General features: G+C 43.0%; 1 protein-coding gene across 2 annotated transcripts in view; it reads right to left on the bottom strand.

The window, feature by feature from the left end:
• The window catches only part of KCNH5 (potassium voltage-gated channel subfamily H member 5), a 537229-nt gene that overhangs the window by 81747 nt on the left and 436710 nt on the right, over positions 1-18772 (bottom strand). For both annotated transcript variants that reach the window (XM_077265846.1, XM_077265855.1), the window contains one exon: positions 9690-9942. In XM_077265846.1, the coding sequence (XP_077121961.1) occupies positions 9690-9942 (253 nt within the window). The remainder of the gene's footprint in view (positions 1-9689; positions 9943-18772) is intronic.

Genomic DNA, 18772 nt, shown 5'->3' on the forward strand with positions numbered 1-18772 from the left:
CTGATTTGTTTGCTCGCATTAGGGGGTCTAGTTGGTTCACCAAGATAGATCTTCGTGGTGCGTATAACCTTGTGCGTATAAAACAGGGTGATGAATGGAAAACTGCATTTAATACGCCTGAAGGCCATTTTGAGTACCTGGTGATGCCTTTTGGACTTTCTAATGCTCCTTCAGTCTTTCAGTCCTTTATGCACGAGATCTTCCGTGAATATCTGGATAAGTTTATGATTGTGTATCTGGATGATATTCTGGTTTTTTCGGATGATTGGGAGTCTCATGTTAAGCAGGTCAGGATGGTCTTTCAGGTCCTGCGTGACAATGCTTTATTTGTGAAGGGCTCAAAATGTCTTTTTGGAGTCCAGAAGATTTCTTTTTTGGGTTTAATTTTTTCTCCTTCTACTATTGAGATGGACCCAGTCAAGGTTCAGGCTATTCATGACTGGACACAGCCTACATCGGTTAAGAGTCTTCAGAAGTTCTTGGGTTTTGCTAATTTTTACCATCGCTTCATAGCTAATTTTTCTGGTGTTGTTAAGCCTTTGACGGATTTGACCAAGAAAGGTTCTGATGTGACTAATTGGTCCTCTGCGGCTGTGGAGGCCTTTCGGGAGCTGAAGCGCCGGTTTTCTTCGGCTCCGGTCTTATGTCAGCCAGATGTCTCACTTCCCTTCCAGGTGGAGGTTGATGCTTCCGAGATTGGAGCGGGGGCTGTTTTGTCGCAGAGAAGCTCCGATGACTCTGTGATGAAGCCATGTGCTTTCTTTTCAAGAAAGTTTTCGCCTGCCGAGCGGAATTATGATGTCGGTAATCGGGAGTTGTTGGCTATGAAGTGGGCATTTGAGGAGTGGCGACATTGGCTCGAGGGAGCTAAGCATCGTGTGGTGGTCTTGACTGATCACAAGAATTTGATTTATCTCGAGTCGGCCAAGCGGCTGAATCCCAGACAGGCTCGTTGGTCGTTGTTTTTCTCTCGTTTTGATTTCGTGGTTTCGTACCTGCCTGGTTCGAAGAATGTGAAGGCTGATGCTCTTTCTAGGAGTTTTGTGCCTGACTCTCCTGGAGATTCAGAGCCGGCTGGTATTCTTAGAGAAGGGGTGATTTTGTCTGCCATCTCCCCAGATTTGCGACGTATGCTGCAAGAGTTTCAGGCGGATAGACCTGATCGCTGTCCACCGGAGAGACTGTTTGTCCCGGATAGATGGACCAACAGAGTCATCTCCGAGGTTCATTCTTCGGTGTTGGCGGGCCATCCTGGAATATTTGGTACCAGAGACTTGGTGGCCAGGTCTTTTTGGTGGCCTTCCTTGTCGCGGGATGTGCGTTCCTTTGTGCAGTCTTGTGGAATTTGTGCTCGGGCTAAGCCTTGCTGTTCTCGAGCCAGTGGTTTGCTGTTACCTTTGCCTGTCCCGAAGAGGCCTTGGACGCACATTTCCATGGATTTTATTTCAGATCTCCCTGTCTCTCAGAGAATGTCTGTCATCTGGGTGGTGTGTGATCGTTTTTCTAAGATGGTCGATTTGGTGCCCTTGCCTAAGTTGCCTTCCTCCTCCGAGTTGGTTCCACTGTTTTTTCAAAATGTGGTTCGTTTGCACGGGATTCCTGAGAACATTGTTTCTGACAGAGGATCCCAGTTTGTGTCTAGATTTTGGCGGACCTTTTGTGCTAAATTGGGCATTGATTTGTCTTTTTCGTCGGCCTTCCATCCTCAGACGAATGGCCAAACCGAGCGAACTAATCAGACCTTGGAGACTTATTTAAGATGTTTTGTTTCTGCTGATCAGGATGACTGGGTTACTTTTTTGCCGTTGGCCGAGTTTGCCCTTAATAATCGGGCTAGTTCTGCTACTTTGGTTTCTCCTTTCTTTTGTAATTCGGGGTTTCATCCTCGTTTTTCCTCGGGTCAGGTGGAGCCTTCTGACTGTCCTGGAGTGGATGTTGTGGTTGATAGGTTGTATCAGATTTGGAATCATGTGGTGGACAATTTGAAGCTGTCTCAAGAGAAGGCTCAGCTCTTTGCCAAGCGACGTCGCTGTGTGGGTCCCCGACTTTGCGTTGGGGACTTGGTGTGGTTGTCTTCTCGCTTCGTTCCTATGAAGGTCTCCTCTCCTAAGTTCAAGCCTCGGTTTATCGGTCCTTATAAGATTCTGGAAGTCCTTGGCCCTGTGGCATTTCGTCTGGACCTCCCAGCATCATTTGCTATTCATAATGTGTTCCATCGCTCGTTGTTGCGGAGGTATGTGGTGCCTGTGGTTCCTCCGGTTGAGCCTCCTGCCCCGGTGCTGGTTGAGGGAGAATTGGAATACGTGGTGGAGAAGATCTTGGATTCTCGTATTTCTAGATGGAGGCTCCAGTATTTGGTTAAATGGAAGGGCTATGGTCAGGAGGATAATTCTTGGGTTGTCGCCTCTGATGTTCATGCAGCCGATTTGGTTCGTGCCTTCCATGTGGCTCATCCTGATCGCCCTGGTGGTTTTCATGAGGGTTCGGTGACCCCTCCTCAAGGGGGGGGTACTGTTGTGAACTCTGTGTTCAGGCTCCCTCTTGTGGTCACTGGTGGTATGGTGTGACTTTTGCTTTGGGCTCCCCCTGGTGGCTTTGCCTGTTATCCTGCTGGTCTCTGGCTATCAGCTGGTTCGTTATCCTCTGGGAGGTTCCTATATAGCTCTGTTTTACTTCCACTTGTTGCCGGCTGTCGATGTAATCAGTGCTACTCAGATTCCTTCTGACTACCTTGCTCCCAGTCCATCCAGGATAAGCTAAGTTTTGTTTGCTCATTTTTTGATCAGCAGTGTTTATCATGTTTTCTGTTCCAGCTTGCTAAAATGTAATTCCCTCGCTTGCTGGTTGCTCTAGTGGGCTGAGTTTCTCCCCACACACCGTTAGTTGGTGTGTGGGTTCTTGAAATCTCAGGATGGATATTTTGTAAGGGTTTTTTATTGATCGCATAGACCCCTGCTCTATTTTCTGCTTTCAGTACTAGTGGGCCTCTTTTGCTGAATCTGATTTCATCCCTATGTATGTGCCTTCTTCTTACTTCACCGTTAATATTTGTTGGGGGCTTCTATATCTTTGGGGATTATTTCTCTGGAGGCAAGCGACGTCTTTCTTTCTCTTTAGGGGTAGCTAGTTCCTCAGGCTGGCTCGAGACGTCTAGGATTTTTTTAGGCACGTTCACCGGCTACCTCTAGTTGTTTTGGATAGGTTCAGATTTGCGATCAGTCCAGTTACCATCTCCCTAGAGCTCGTCCTTAGTTTAATCACTTGCTGATCTATTTGTGATCCTCAGCCACTAGGGATCATAACAGAGGAGGTGAGCTGTGACATCACCTATTGTGAATGGTGGATCCTGTGTTATCTACTGTATATAGAGGTGTTATCAGTCATTGTACAGGAGGAGGTGAGCTGTGACATCACCTATTGTGATTGGTGGATCCTGTGTTACCAGCTGAATACAGAGGTGTTATCAGACATTGCAGAGGAGGAGAAGGTGAGCTGTGACATCATCTATTGTAAACAGTGGATCTTGTGTTATCAGCTTTATACAGAGGTGTTATCAGTCATTGTAGCCTTGTAGATTGTAAGCTTGCGAGCAGGGACCTCACTCCTAATGTCACTGTTTAAATTGTCTTAACTCGTACTGAATTTATTGTTTGTACATGTCCCCACTTAATTGTAAAGTGCTGCAGAGTATGTTGGCGCTATATAAATAAAAATTATTATTATTATTATTATTATTGTAGAGGAGGAGAAGGTAAGTTGTGTCATCACCTATTGTGATTGGTGGATCCTGTATTATCAGTCATCCAAATGCTGCCTGTCATGATAATGAGACTTCTGAAAACCCTTCCTGAACATAGAAGAAGTGTGAGTCTAAAATAGCCCTAGTGGACAGTGTGAAAATTGCAAGATTACTATTGTTTAAAGGGAACCTGTCACCTGAATTTGGCGGGACAGGTTTGCGGTCATATGGGCGGGGTTTTCGGGTGTTTGATTCACCCTTTCCTTACCCGCTGGCTGCATGCTGGCCGCAATATTGGATTGAAGTTCATGCTGTGTCCTCCGTAGTACACGCCTGTGCAAGGCAATCTTGCCTTGTGCAGGCTTTTACTACGGAGGACAGAGAATGAACTGCAATCCAATATTGCGGCCAGCATGCAGCCAGCGGGTAAGGAAAGGGTGAATCAAACACTTGAAAACCCCGCCCATATGACCGCAAACCTGTCCCGCCTAATTCAGATGACAGGTTCCCTTTAAAATAAAGATTGTGATATAAAAAAAATAATTGCAAACAAATTTGAAAACATACATTTAGCACAAAGTGACTTAAAGACTAAGTAATTTTCTGATGATCGCTTCCCTTTAAGAACCCAATCAAGATGCAATGCAACATTTATTCAGAAAAGGCATTAGATCGGACCCCCATTGCCTGTGTCATTAGTAACAAATTGCCACATATGGCTGAGCCGATCACTCATGTCTTCAAGCTCGCACCGACCAGAGTCCCAATATATCAAGTGTTGACATAATTATGTTTATTAGATAAATGTGCTCTGCTCACCCAAATATCAAACACTTCATCTTATGGTCGGGAATCCCATTAATTTAAGGGGCAAACAACCAAATATTAATAAAAAAACAAAACAAAAAAAAAACAAACCCATGTGGATATTAAAGTGAGAAACCCGACATGTTGTGGTGCAGCGAGGCTTGAAGGAACATCAGTCACCCAGACAATCTTATTCTCTGCTGCACACTTGGCTTCAATTACTCCCAAAATCTGTGACAAATACCGATCTCCTTACTAATCAGAATTACCACATCTTCTGAATTTTCCAATGTTCTATTGGTTAAAGGGAGTTTGTCAGCACAGGATGACTGTGCAAACCAAGCACAGGCACTTGGTGCACCCTTGGTGTGGCCAAACATTAAAGTGCACCTTCCCACGTATATGTTTCCCCTCTAACTCGGCCTCCCCTTTATTTTGATTGACAGCTCTGACTTTATAGAGCCAGAGAAGCTCGGTGATGGATGGAAAACAAGTAGGTGGGATGGTGCACTGAACTGTTTGGCCACACCCAGGGTGTGCGGGGAAGGTGTACTTTGTTTGAACAGTCATTCTGTGCGGACTGACTCCCTTTAAGTCTCTGCTTTTTAAACATTTATCAGTAACTACGGAATTCCACAGGTGCTCATATGTTCGGATAACTGTTAGCGAAACGCTCAGCTGTTCCTACCCCGTATACCAGCGGACACAGTGTGAAAATGCAAACTCAATTATTTCCGGCAAGAACCAACATAAATCCAATCCATCCTCTCCCAATATGTGCCATATGAGAAAAGTTGGGGAAACCCATACACACATGACAATGGTCCGATCCCTCTGAAATCAGCAGATTATGCTATCCGTTGTCAAATATGTATGCCCTCTAGTGATGAGCGAACGTGCTGTGGTAAGGTGTTATCTCAGCATGCTCTGGTGCTTACAGAGTGTCTGTGGCATGCTCGAATAATATGTTCCAGTCCCCGCACAACACATACAGATATTGCCTAACAAACAAGTAATCCCTGCATGTTTTATGGCTGTCGAACAGCCTCGGGGACTGGAACATATTTGCGGAGCATGCCGAAGATACCTTGTTAGCACCTGAGCATGCTGAGATAACACCTGATCCAAGCACGTTCGCTCATCACTAATGCCCACCTTACCACTTACAATACGTATATCTGCATATATGGTGCAGATGATATTCCTTTTCCAACATTGAGAGATGGGTTATGTGCTAGTATCCAAAAGCCATGGGAAGGTTTATACCGTTTGAGCCCATCTGGTGTTTTCCATAACTACACTAGAGCTATGAGAAAAATCATATGGGCTTTGACACACATAAATTGGATGTCAAACCTACATGCATATAAAAATAAATACTCTTTGATTTTTACTCTGAAGGTTTTGATGTCACCTTGAAAATCAAAGGTCTATGTGACTCCAGTGTAGATACAGGATTGTTTAGTTGAGTTCTCTGACCAAAAGGTTGACTTTTTTTTTAATATTATGCAAATAAGATAAACATTTTTCTTATTTTCTGAAAAATGAAATGTTGTATCACTGCAGTTTTTTTGGGCAGGAATTTTGTTATCTGCCCGATACACTTTAGGGTTGAACTAATTGATTTCGTCATACAGTGACAAAAAATAATCATAACAAATTATTCATTGGATGATCTTCAATATTCGGTCCATAGACCGTGTGACGTGAGAGAAGACTCTTCAGAGCCCTTTTATCTTAGGAATAAGCTATAAGGGATTTTTGGGTCGTGTAATCACTGGTGTAAAGTTGTCCATGTTCCGTCTTTTGCATTGTAAAAAGACAGTGGTCCCAAGTCCTCATCTTCCTTCTCATCAGTGTGTCCGCCATGTGCATGTGTTTTTTATGGAATCACTCACTCCATGGAAAGGAAGTTTGGCAGTTGAGGACTGGAGGATTCCAGGACTCTTGTATTGGGGGACGTGAGGATCGTAGTGGTGGGGAACCTTGCTAGTAAGATGGAGGCATAGTTCTAGAAGTCTGTATATGTGTCCTATAAGTAAGATTATAGTAATACTGATATGATTTAGGTAGGTAACTTCATGGATTATTCCTGCAGTAACTACAGACTGGAAAGGAGAACGGCGCAGTTTGGTGCTACATAGAAGAAACCCCACTGGATAGGGGACTACAGGGAACATAAAGCCTCTACTATGGGCAAGTAAGTAGAACATACAAACGCCATTCGCAGCCAAGTTTCAAGTTATTGTTGATGTTATCATTTAAGTTCCTAAAGTTTGATGATAATGCTCGTAGGCATTGCTAATTTTTAATATCAGAGCGTTTGGGCTAAATCTCATTTTGCAATTACTACTTTCAAAAGAGGGTTTTTCCTCAAAGTCAGCTAGATGGTTAGATCTTAAAGTGGTTGTCCAGGCTTCAGGTTCAAATTTTCGGTCATTGTATGTGAATACCGACTCTTGAATCGTCCCAGTCACGTGCTGTCAGGATTTTTCCGAGGCCAGGACTTGGCAGGTATGTGACGGCATGTACAGTATGTGATTTGCATATACAGTACAGACCAAAAGTTTGGGCACACCTCATGTAAAGATTTTTCTGTATTTTCATGACTGTGAAAATTGTACATTCACACTGAAGGCATCAAAACTATGAATTAACACATGTGGAATTATATACTTAAATTTAAGAGGGGACTGGATACCATTCTGGAAAAGTATAATGTTACAGGGTATATATATTAGATTCCTTGATAAGGCGTTGATCCAGGGAACTAGTCTGATTGCCGTAAGTGGGGTCGGGAAGGAATTTTTTTCCCCATGGTGGAGCTTACTCTTACCACATGGGTTTTTTTTTGCCTTCCCCTGGATCAACATGTTAGGGCATGTTAGGTTAGGCTATGGGTTGAACTAGATGGACTTAAAGTCTTCCTTCAACCTTAATAACTATGTAACTATGTAACTATGTAACTTAACAAAAAAGTGTGAAACAACTGAAATTATGTCTTATATTCTAGGCTCTTCAAAGTAGCCACCTTTTGCTTTGATGACTGCTTTGCACATTCTAGGCACTCTCTTGATGAGCTTCAAGAGGTAGTCACCGGGAAAGGTTTTCACTTCACAGGTGTGTCCTGTCAGGTTTAATAAGTGGGATTTCTTGCCTTATAAATGGGGTTGGGACCATCAGTTGTGTTGTGCAGAAGTCTGATGGATACACAGCTGATAGTCCTACTGAATAGACTGTTAGAATTTGTATTATGGCAAGAAAAAAGCAGCTAAGTAAAGAAAAACGAGTGTCCATCATGACTTTAAGAAATGAAGGTCAGTCAGTCCAAAAAATTGGGAAAACTTTGAAAGTGTCCCCAAGTGCAGTGGCAAAAACCATCAAGCGCTACAAAGAACCTGGCTCACATGAGGACCGCCCCAGGAAAGGAAGACCAAGAGTCACCTCTGCTTCTGAGGATAAGTTTATCCGAGTCACCAGCCTCAGAAATTGCAGGTTAACAGCAGCTCAGATTAGAGACCAGGTCAATGCCACAGTTCTAGCAGTGGACACATCTCTACAACAACTGTTAAGAGGAGACTTTGTGCAGCAGGCCTTCATGGTAAAATAGCTGCTAGGAAACCACTGCTAAGGACAGGCAACAAGCAGAAGAGACTTGCTTGGGCTAAAGAACACAAGGAATGGACATTAGACCAGTGGAAATCTGTGCTTTGGTCGGATGAGTCCAAATTTGAGATCTTTGGTTCCAACCACCGTGTCTTTGTGTGATGCAGAAAAGGTGAACGGATGGACTCTACATGCCTGGCTCCCACCGTGAAGCATGGAGGAGGAGGTGTGAAGGTGTGGGGGTGCTTTGCTGGTGACACTGTTGGGGATTTATTCAAAATTGAAGGCATACTGAACCAGCATGGCTACCACAGCATCTTGCAGCGGCATGCTATTCCATCCGGTTTGCCTTTAGTTGGACCATCATTTATTTTTCAACAGGACAATGACCCAAAACACACCTCCAGGCTGTTTAAGGGCTATATGACCTAGAAGGAGAGTGATCGGGTGATACGCCAGATGACCTGGCCTCCACAGTCACCAGACCTGAACCCGATCGAGATGGTTTGGGGTGATGGACCGCAGAGTGAAGGCAAAAGGGCCAACAAGTGCTGAGCATCTCTGGGAATTCCTTCAAGATTGTTGGAAGACCAATCCCGGTGACTACCTCTTGAAGCTCATCAAGAGAATGCCAAGAGTGTGCAAACCAGTCATTAAAGCAAAAGGTGGCTACTTTGAAGAACCTAGAATATAAGACATAATTTCAGTTGTTTCACACTTTTTTGTTAAGTATATAATTCCACATGTGTTAATTCATAGTTTTGATGCCTTCAGTCTGAATGTACAATTTTCATAGACATGAAAATACAGAAAAATCTTTAAATGAGAAAGTGTGTCCAATCTTTTGGTCTGTGCTGTATGTGGTCATGTGATGACTAGACGTACTCGGCCTCACTGAGTGCAAGTCAATTAAAAGAAGCTGGATATGTCTAGTCGGAATGGGGCAGGAAGTATGCAAATCCAATACTTGCGGTGAAATGACTGCCATCTCCCGTCACAGGAGAATCCTGTGAGAATTCATAAGCCTGCAGTCATACAGAGTGACTGCAGACTTGAGCCCTAAGCCTTGACATTCCCTTTAAGTAGATAGGCTTCAATATAGTTTCCCATTTTCTTGGAATAAATTTATGGAGATTTGGAGGTGCAAGAAAATGAATACTTGTGGAACCCAAAGACTAAGAACCTGCTTCATACAGATTGGCAATTTTCACTCCAGTCTTGATGAAGAGTGCGCTGGAATAAGATGCTCTAAATTCCTCAAGCGGTGTGCACCTCTAATTTGATTTGGTGCAATCTTCAGCTGCTTTGAGTCACTACAAGAAATTAACCCCAGTCAGGGGACAGGAGAACTTTTTACTGCAAGCTACACTACTATTTTTGACATCAATTTTTTTTATAAAACTGTCAGCTGTGATTGGTCATGCAGTCTTCCAGCAAAGTTCTGCCCAGTTTTGAAAAATTTGATGGGACTAGCCGGGACTGGTGTATAAAAAACAAACAAATAAAAAAATGTTATGTTGATCAGAGTTAATTTTACCTAGTATGGCCACGACTTCTTCATCTTGGATGACTTCCAGTGATCCCGACACCACAAAACACAGAGCGTCCACGCTTTCACCGGCATGGTAGATGAGGTCCCCTGGAGCGCAATGAATGGTTTGAAATTCCACTGCCAAAGCTCGCAGGCAGCCATCACTGGCAAGACGAAAAGCTGGGTGCTCGTTAAAAACTTTTCTATTTAGATGCACACAAATGTCCGCTCTCATGTCCTTCGGACATATTGCAAGAACCTGCAAAAATAAATAAAAATAGAAAATAATTATTAGCCTCACTGCTCCCTTTGGTGGTGGTGACCATAGCTCCCTCTCTGTGCAATGGTGCTATTCTGACACAGGCTGATCTTCACCTGTGTCCCACTATAACCATAGGGTAATATAATATATGTATTGCATGCTACTCATCCCCACTTCTAACTAGCTGTGATGCAGACACTCTTTGCTGGGCATTACACCTCTCATCCCTTCTGCCAGACTGCCTATGTGTCTTACCTCTACTAGCTAGAAACAGAAAACTTGGCATCTTAGCACTGCCAGCTAAAAATATCATTACATATAATTGGCATCTGTAGATACCTAGTACTATGTCTACCTACTTGTATTAGATATAACATTACCTGACAAGAATACTTGAATAATGGGATACAGTGGAGAAAACACAACATAAAATAGCATAATACATGACAAAATACATTCATATAGTAGCATGTAAGAGTTTGGGCACCCCTGGTCAAAATTACTGTTATCGTGAAAAGTTAAGGCTTCTTTCACATTTCCGTCGGTATGGGGCCGTCACAAACAGTCGGCCCGATATACCAATGGACGTTGTGCACAATTGTGCACAACGTGGGCAGCGGATGCAGTCTTACGACGCATCCTTTGCCCATTGTGAGTTCTGGGGAGGAGGGGCGGAGTTCCGGCCGCGCATGTGCGGTCGGAACTGGTGGATTCGACAGACGAAAAAACGTTACATAGAACGTTTTTTCGTCTCAACGGACCGCAAAGACACGACGCATCCGTCACATGACGGATGCGACGTGTGTCCATCCATCGCAATCCGTCGTTAGTTCAAGTCAATGGCAAAAAAACAGATCCTGCGGGCACATTTGCAGGATCCTTTTTTTGCCATAACCACGGATTGCGACGACCCCCAGAAGACGGAAATGTGAAAGAAGTTGAAGGGCTAAAATTGAAAATGACACATTTCCTTAGTATTTTAGGCCAGATAAAACTGTAAATACATATATATATATATATATATATATATATATATATCAATTTTACAGCCATATAGCTATTCCCATTTATTAGATTACAGTAAAGATAAAAGGTTAAAGAAATATTTAAAAAATACACATGTAGACTGTTACGCGTTTCACACCCTAGTACAAAAGTTCTTAGTATCATGATCAGCTCATCAGAGGACCAGAAAAATCTCTATTGTGATCAGGATATGACAAAATAGTTTGAACCACAGCCAAAGAGAATATTATTTAAGGGAATCAAATGTGCACAGAAAACAGCAACCCGCACTGCCGGCTGACATGAGCTGAGCTCTGAAATGCGAACTAGCTAGCTGCTCCGTCTCTGATCTCGGGTGCCTCTGCCGGAAAAGTGTTTTTCAGAACGATATGCCAAAGAAGAAATGAAGGCCGCACTCACCGATCTCTTTGCAGGTGATTTTATTGGAAGTCCGTCTTCACGGCACGGGGGTGTATATTACAAGATCTGTGAGAGCCGAACTCTCTGTGAATCTGTGAACTCGGCTCTCACAGATCTTGTAATATACACCCCCGTGCCGTGAAGACGGACTTCCAATAAAATCACCTGCAAAGAGATCGGTGAGTGCGGCCTTCATTTCTTCTTTGGCATATCGTTACTTAAGGGAAGCTTAGGTGCCTCTCATTTATCACAAGGGTCTACAGTGGCATGTAAAGGTTTGGGCACACCTGGTCAAAATTACTGTTATTGTGAACAGTTAAGCAAGTTGGAGATGAAATCATCTTTAAAAGGCGTAAAGTTAAAGATGACACATTTCCTTTGTATTTTAGGCTTAAAAATATATATATATATATATATATATATATATATATATTTTTTAATCTTTTACATTGTAAAAATTACAAAAAGGAAAATAGGTTGATGCAAAAGTTTGGGTACCCTAGGAGATTTGTATTCTCAGATAACTTTGACCAAGGTTTCAGGCCTTAATTAGCTTGTTAGGCTTTTGGCTTGTTGTTCACTATCATCGTTAGGAAAGGCCAAAAGGCCAAGTGATGCAAATTTCCCAGCTTTATAAAAACCTAGCCTCCTCTAACCTTGTGCCAAAAAACAGCAGCCATAGGTTCTTCTAAGCAGCTGCCTAGAACTCTGAAAATGAAAATAGTGGAAATCCACAAAGAAGGACAAGGCTATAACAAGATGGCAACGTGTTTTCAAGTTGCCCTTTCCTCAGTTCGAAATGTAATTATGAAATGGCAGATAACAGGAACTGTGAGGGTCCAGATAAGGTCTGGAAGACCAAGCAAAATTTCCTTGAGAGCGGTTTGTAAGATTGCAAGAGAGGCAAATCAGAATCCTCGCTTGAGTGCAAAAGACCTTTAGAAAGATTTTGCAGGCTCTGGAGTTGTGGTACATCGGTTTTTTTTCTGTTCAGATAAATCTGCACAAATATGGCCTTCATGGAGGAGTCATCAGAAGAAAACCTCTCCTGCATCCTCACCATAATATTCAGTGTTAGAAGTATGCAAAAGAACATCTAAAAAAGCCTGGTGCATTTTGGAAACAAGTCCTGTGGACCGATGAGGTTGAAATACAACTCTTTGGCCACAATGATCAAAGTATGTGTGGAGAAAAAGGACACAGAATTTCAGGAAAGGAACATCTCGCCAACCATTGGGTTGTGCTGCAGCCAATAGCGTGGGGAACATTTCACAGGTAGAGGGAAGAATGGATTTAATGAAATTTCAACAAATTCTTGACGCAAACCTAACACAGTTTGTAAAAAAGCTGAAGTTGAAAAGAGGATACAAATAGATAATGATCCTAAACACAAGTATAATCCACAATAGACTACCTCAAAAGGTGGAAGTTGAAGTTTTTACAATGGTTTTCACAGTCCCTTGATCTGAACATCATTGAAAATCCATGGCTACACCTCAAAATAGCAGTGTATGCAAGACAACCCAGGAATCTTACAGAACTGAACGAATTTTCCAAGGAAGAATGGATGAAAATCCTTCAACTAAGAACTGAAAGAATCTTGGCTAGCTACTCAAAGTGATTACAAGCTGTGATACCTTCAAAAAGGGGGTGCATCTAGGTACTAACCATGAAGGATGCCCAAGCTTTTATATCTTCCCATTTTCCTTTTTGTAAGTTTTAAAATGTAAAAATAACATTATATATATATATATATATATATATATATATATATATATATATACATATTAATTTTATTTCTTTGCCTAAAATACAAAGGACAGGTGTCATTTTTAATTTTAGGCCTTTTAGAGATTATTTCATCTTCAACTTGCTTAACTGTTCACAATAACAGTAATTTTGACCAGGGGTGCCCAAACCTTTACATGCCACTGTAGATATGACATTTGCATAGCAACAAACTATATGATTATACAAATTGCTATTTCCACTGCAATAAGGTCAATGGTGCTAAAGCCATCAACAAAAGATATGCCGGGCTGTGATAATCCATAATATAACAGTGGGGATTGTTATGGCATAAGTCCTTACATTTCCTTAGTATTCAACCAGACTAGTGGGAAGGCATATATAAATGAGATCTCACTCAATAATGTAAAACCTTTATTGCTTCTTAAGGAGACTTTTTCAACATAAAGATTATATTTAAGTTTAGAAAGTTAAGCCAAAGATTCCAAATTATATCACCAATCATACTTTTAAATTATTGACCATCTCACTTTCTCATAATTGTTAATTGTGCTGATTATGCCGCTATGCGCTCACCCATGCCCGCATCCTCTACCAATTGATATGGAAAAATCATTGAAGAATGTCTCTAGTCTCGTTGTGAAAATAGATCGAAAGTTTATTTAGAAGTGAATTTACGGTAAGACGGTTAGGATGTAAAGAAATATTAAAATAACTGTGACCTTATGAGATCTCTGCAGAATGGCAGCAAGAAGAGATCTGCACTCACAACCTCTTAAGACAAATTTGTGGCTTTTAAGGAGTCTCCATGCAAATTATTAGCCAACACACAAAATATTACTACAAATAAATAAATAACAAGTCACAAGGATTTTTGTTGTCTAGAATACTATTTGTCTCTACGAGTGACCTTCACTAGCTGCCTCCTATAAAAATACCTTTTAGTAAGAGGGAATTACAGATTCCCTTTAGTACAACTTATATTAACAGTGTGATTACCGTATATGATATGTTCTTATAGATACTTACCCTTATGCTTGACAAGTCCAAATTATGGCTGCGACATATATGAAGATATCGGTGTTATGGTACATGGCAGGTGGAGGATGTTTTACAGATCTTGCATTGAAATCTGGAGCATCAGATCACAGCTCTGTTCCTAAACCCTTGTGTCTAGTGATACTACAGATCAAGCAGTCAATCCAAAGTAGAACTTTGTGCAATTTAAAGCCGAGCAGTTCCTGCCATTGACACCATATATATTGCTTTCTTGTCAGGAGAGAGCAATGAATATAGAAGCTCAGAAAGAGCAGTAACATAATTCAGCGTTTTCTGGAACTACTGCTCTTTATATGTAACACAGGAATAAACCACATAAGGCCTGTCGGATGCTGTCGCTATTTTTGCAGCCGCTTCTTTTATGGATTTATTTTATCCGCTCTTTGTTTTAATTTGATAAAATTAATTATACAAGAATGAATCATTAAAAAATGCACTTTATTAGCACAATTTATTCTCCAAGAAGCCTAAAAGTAACTTTGCAATTCTATATCATGAGATCTAGGAGGCTGGTGGTGTTTAATGACTCAATCTATATGTTTATTGATTGACTAGCTTGTTGTTCGTCTTTATAATACTAATGAGCAAATTGATTCAATGCAAATCAAATATACTTATTGTTATTATTATTTATTATTATATCCTTACATGTGAGGAGGGGTATACATAATAAAAACAAGTACAATAATCTCAAACAATACAAGTCACGACTGGTACAGTAGGAGAGAGGACCCTGCCCGCGAGGGCTCACAATCTACAAGGGATGGGTGAGGATACAGTAGGTGAGGGTAGAGCTGGTCGTGCAGCGGTTTGGTCAATCGGTGGTTACTGCAGGTTGTAGGCTTGTCGGAAGAGGTGGGTCTTCAGGCTCTTTTTCAAGGTTTCGATGGTAGGCGAGAGTCTGATGTGTTGTGGTAGAGAGTTCCAGAGTAGGGGTGATGCGCGAGAGAAATCTTGTATACGATTGTGGGAAGAGGAGAGAAGAGGGGAGTAGAGAAGGAGATCTTGTGAGGATCGGAGGTTGTGTACAGGTAAGTACCGGGAGACGAGGTCACAGTTCTATGGAGGAGAAAGGTTGTGGATGGCTTTGTATGTCATGGTTAGAGTCAGAGGCGTATCTAGGGTTTCTGGCACCCGGGGCAAGAATACATTTTGGCGCCCCCCCTCCCCAGGACATATGCGATTTGCACGTTTAGTCATGTACCGACGAGCTCCTCTCCCTAGAGCTCTCAATATTCAGTGAGAAACTGAGAGAAGCAGAAGAGAAGCTCGTTGTCACAGGACCATACGTATGAAAATCGCATATGAGTGAAGTGTCCATGTGACGACTACTGGAACTTGCAGAGCTGACTCCTGACATCGCAGCTTCTGAATTCTCACTCTAATGCACTGCACACTTTTAGGATTCTCCCTTGCCGGTGGACAGGCATGTCAGCACAAGCATGTGATTTGTATACTTCTGACCACATTCCGACTAGACTCTCTCAGTTCATTTTCATTGACTGAGGTCACACATATCTAGTCAGCACGTGACCGCATGTATGTAAATCGCCAGCACGAGAGAATCCTGACAGTGTGCAGGGCGCACTTTGAGAAGTCAGAAGTCTGCAGTCACAAAGAAGTCTGCAGTCACAAAGAATGACTGCAGACTCATTACAAACCTGGACATCCCCTTTAATGCTCCGAACATAAATAAAAACATGAAAATTAGTCAGTATCACAAATAACATTTACATCCAGGTACCTGATAGATGACGTCATCTCTGGAGTCGTTCTCCTTTTTTTCATCTTGTCCAGACCCCATGATGAGTTTTCTCATCCACAGCCGTCTCTGCAGACTTCCATCTTCTCTGCTCTTTTGCAGAAAATCTCCACATGATGCCCTTAAAGATACAAGTGTCATTATAATGCTCCTGAATAAAAAAATGCCCCTCACTATATTGTCTGCACAAAATATGACCCCCACACTGTCCCTCTTATGGTACATGCTCTTCACACTGACCTCTCCTTTCCATACCGGCCCCCTCTTCACACTGTCCACTCACACTGTGTCCCCCCTATAGGGCCCAGTATTTATACTGTACTCTATCATCACACTCTCCCTCCTTGGTATACTGTCCCCTCCTGGCTGTGCCCTTACACTGTCCCCCCATGCTACGCCCCCACTACTCAGTTTCTATTCTGTGCCCACTCACTTTTCTGCCCCATATTGTCTCCTCACACTATTCCCCTCCCTCCCCATACTGTCTCCTCTCACATCCCTCCTGTTCACCATACTGTCTCTTCATATATTTACCCCCTCTGTTATGACCCCAATGGCAGAGGGTCTCAGAAAGAATTACTAAGTCTGCAAACACAAAAAACCAGCTCATAGGGCAGTGGTAACTGAGCTGACCATATATCTAATCCTAGCACCACAAATAGCAGCAGCCGGGGAACGTGCCTACGTTGGTTCTAGACGTCTCGCGCCAGCCGGAGAACTAACTAACCCTAGAAGGGAAAAGAAAGACCTTTCTTGCCTCCAGAGAAAAGACCCCAAAAGTTGGATACAAGCCCCCAACAAATAATAACGGTGAGGTAAGAGGAAAAGACAAACGTAAGAATGAGCTAGGTATTTAGCAAAGAGAGGCCCACTAGCTAATAGCAGAATATAGTAAGATGACTTATATGGTCAGCAAAAACCCTATCAAAATATCCACGCTGGATATTCAAGAACCCCCGAACCGTCTAACGGCCCGGGGGGAGAACACCAGCCCCCTAGAGCTTCCAGCAAAGTCAGGAATCACATTTAGTACCAGCTGGACCAAAAATAAGAGCAAAGCAAATAACCAAAAAACAAAGAAGCAGGACTTAGCTTAATTGTGCACGAACCAAACACAAAAAACCAGCTCATAGGGCAGTGGTAACTGAGCTGACCATATATCTAATCCTAGCACCACAAATAGCAGCAGCCGGGGAACGTGCCTACGTTGGTTCTAGACGTCTCGCGCCAGCCGGAGAACTAACTAACCCTAGAAGGGAAAAGAAAGACCTTTCTTGCCTCCAGAGAAAAGACCCCAAAAGTTGGATACAAGCCCCCAACAAATAATAACGGTGAGGTAAGAGGAAAAGACAAACGTAAGAATGAGCTAGGTATTTAGCAAAGAGAGGCCCACTAGCTAATAGCAGAATATAGTAAGATGACTTATATGGTCAGCAAAAACCCTATCAAAATATCCACGCTGGATATTCAAGAACCCCCGAACCGTCTAACGGCCCGGGGGGAGAACACCAGCCCCCTAGAGCTTCCAGCAAAGTCAGGAATCACATTTAGTACCAGCTGGACCAAAAATAAGAGCAAAGCAAATAACCAAAAAACAAAGAAGCAGGACTCAGCTTAATTGTGCACGAACCAGGACCATCAGACAGGAGCAAACAGAAAGGATCTGATTACACCGATGCCAGGCACTGGACTAAGGATCCAGGAAGTTTATATAGCAACACCCCTGGACTAACGACCCAGGTGGGTGCCAAACTGAGGAAAGACAATCCCAGTGTCATATCACTAGTAACCACAAGAGGGAGCCAAAAAGTCTAATTCACAACACCCCTCACTTTCTATACTGCCTGCTCACCTGACTCCCCATACTGTGTCTGCACACATCCCATCACCCTCACTCCCCGTACTCTGTCCACATACATTTTTCACATCGCTACTCATACTGTGTCCACATACATTCCCCCGTTCTCTCCTCATACTGTCTGCATCCATCCCCCATACTGTTTCCTCAGATATGCCCCCCATTCTCCTGTACTGTTTCCTCATATATGCCCATTATTTTCCTCTACCCCACCCCATCATTGCTCTCTTCACCACCTCCATCTTTGCCTTCTCCACCACCACTATCATTGCTTTCTCCCCCACCACCTCATAATTTCCCATTCCACCACCTCCATCATTTCCTCCTTTGCCTTTTCCAGCATATCCATCATTTTCTCTTCCCCCACCATCCCCATCATTGCCCTTTCCACCACCATCATCATTGTCCTTTCTGCCGCCATCACCATACTTGCCCATTCCACCACCTCCATCATTTTCTCCCCCTCCAATATCATCAGTGTGCTTTCCACCACCACTATCCTTGTCCATTCTACCACCTCCATCATTTCTTCCCCCATTCATTATTGCCCTTTCCTCCACCTCCATGATTTCCTCCTCCCCACCATGATTGCATTCTCCCCCCACCACCATCATTGCCCATTCCAATTTCCACCTCCATCATTGCCTCCCCCCACCCCCATCATTGCCCATTCCACCACCTCCATCATTTCCTCCCCCCACCCCCCATCATTGCCCATTCCACCTCCATCATTGCCCATTCCACCACATCCATCATTTCCTCCTCCCCCTCCATCCCAATTATTGCACTCTCCCTGTCAGCCCCATCATTGCCCTCGCCTCTCCTCCCCGTACACACACACAAAACCATTTACGTCTCTGCACATTCACCCGCAGCGCTACGCATGCACGCACAAACACACACACATTGCGTACAGTATAATGGCCACACCTAGTTACTCCTACACACGCGACTGAGCTTCGTACACTTTGCAC

The sequence above is a fragment of the Ranitomeya variabilis genome, chromosome 1, assembly GCF_051348905.1.
Source record: "Ranitomeya variabilis isolate aRanVar5 chromosome 1, aRanVar5.hap1, whole genome shotgun sequence".
In the NCBI taxonomy this organism is placed as follows: Eukaryota; Metazoa; Chordata; class Amphibia; order Anura; family Dendrobatidae; genus Ranitomeya; species Ranitomeya variabilis.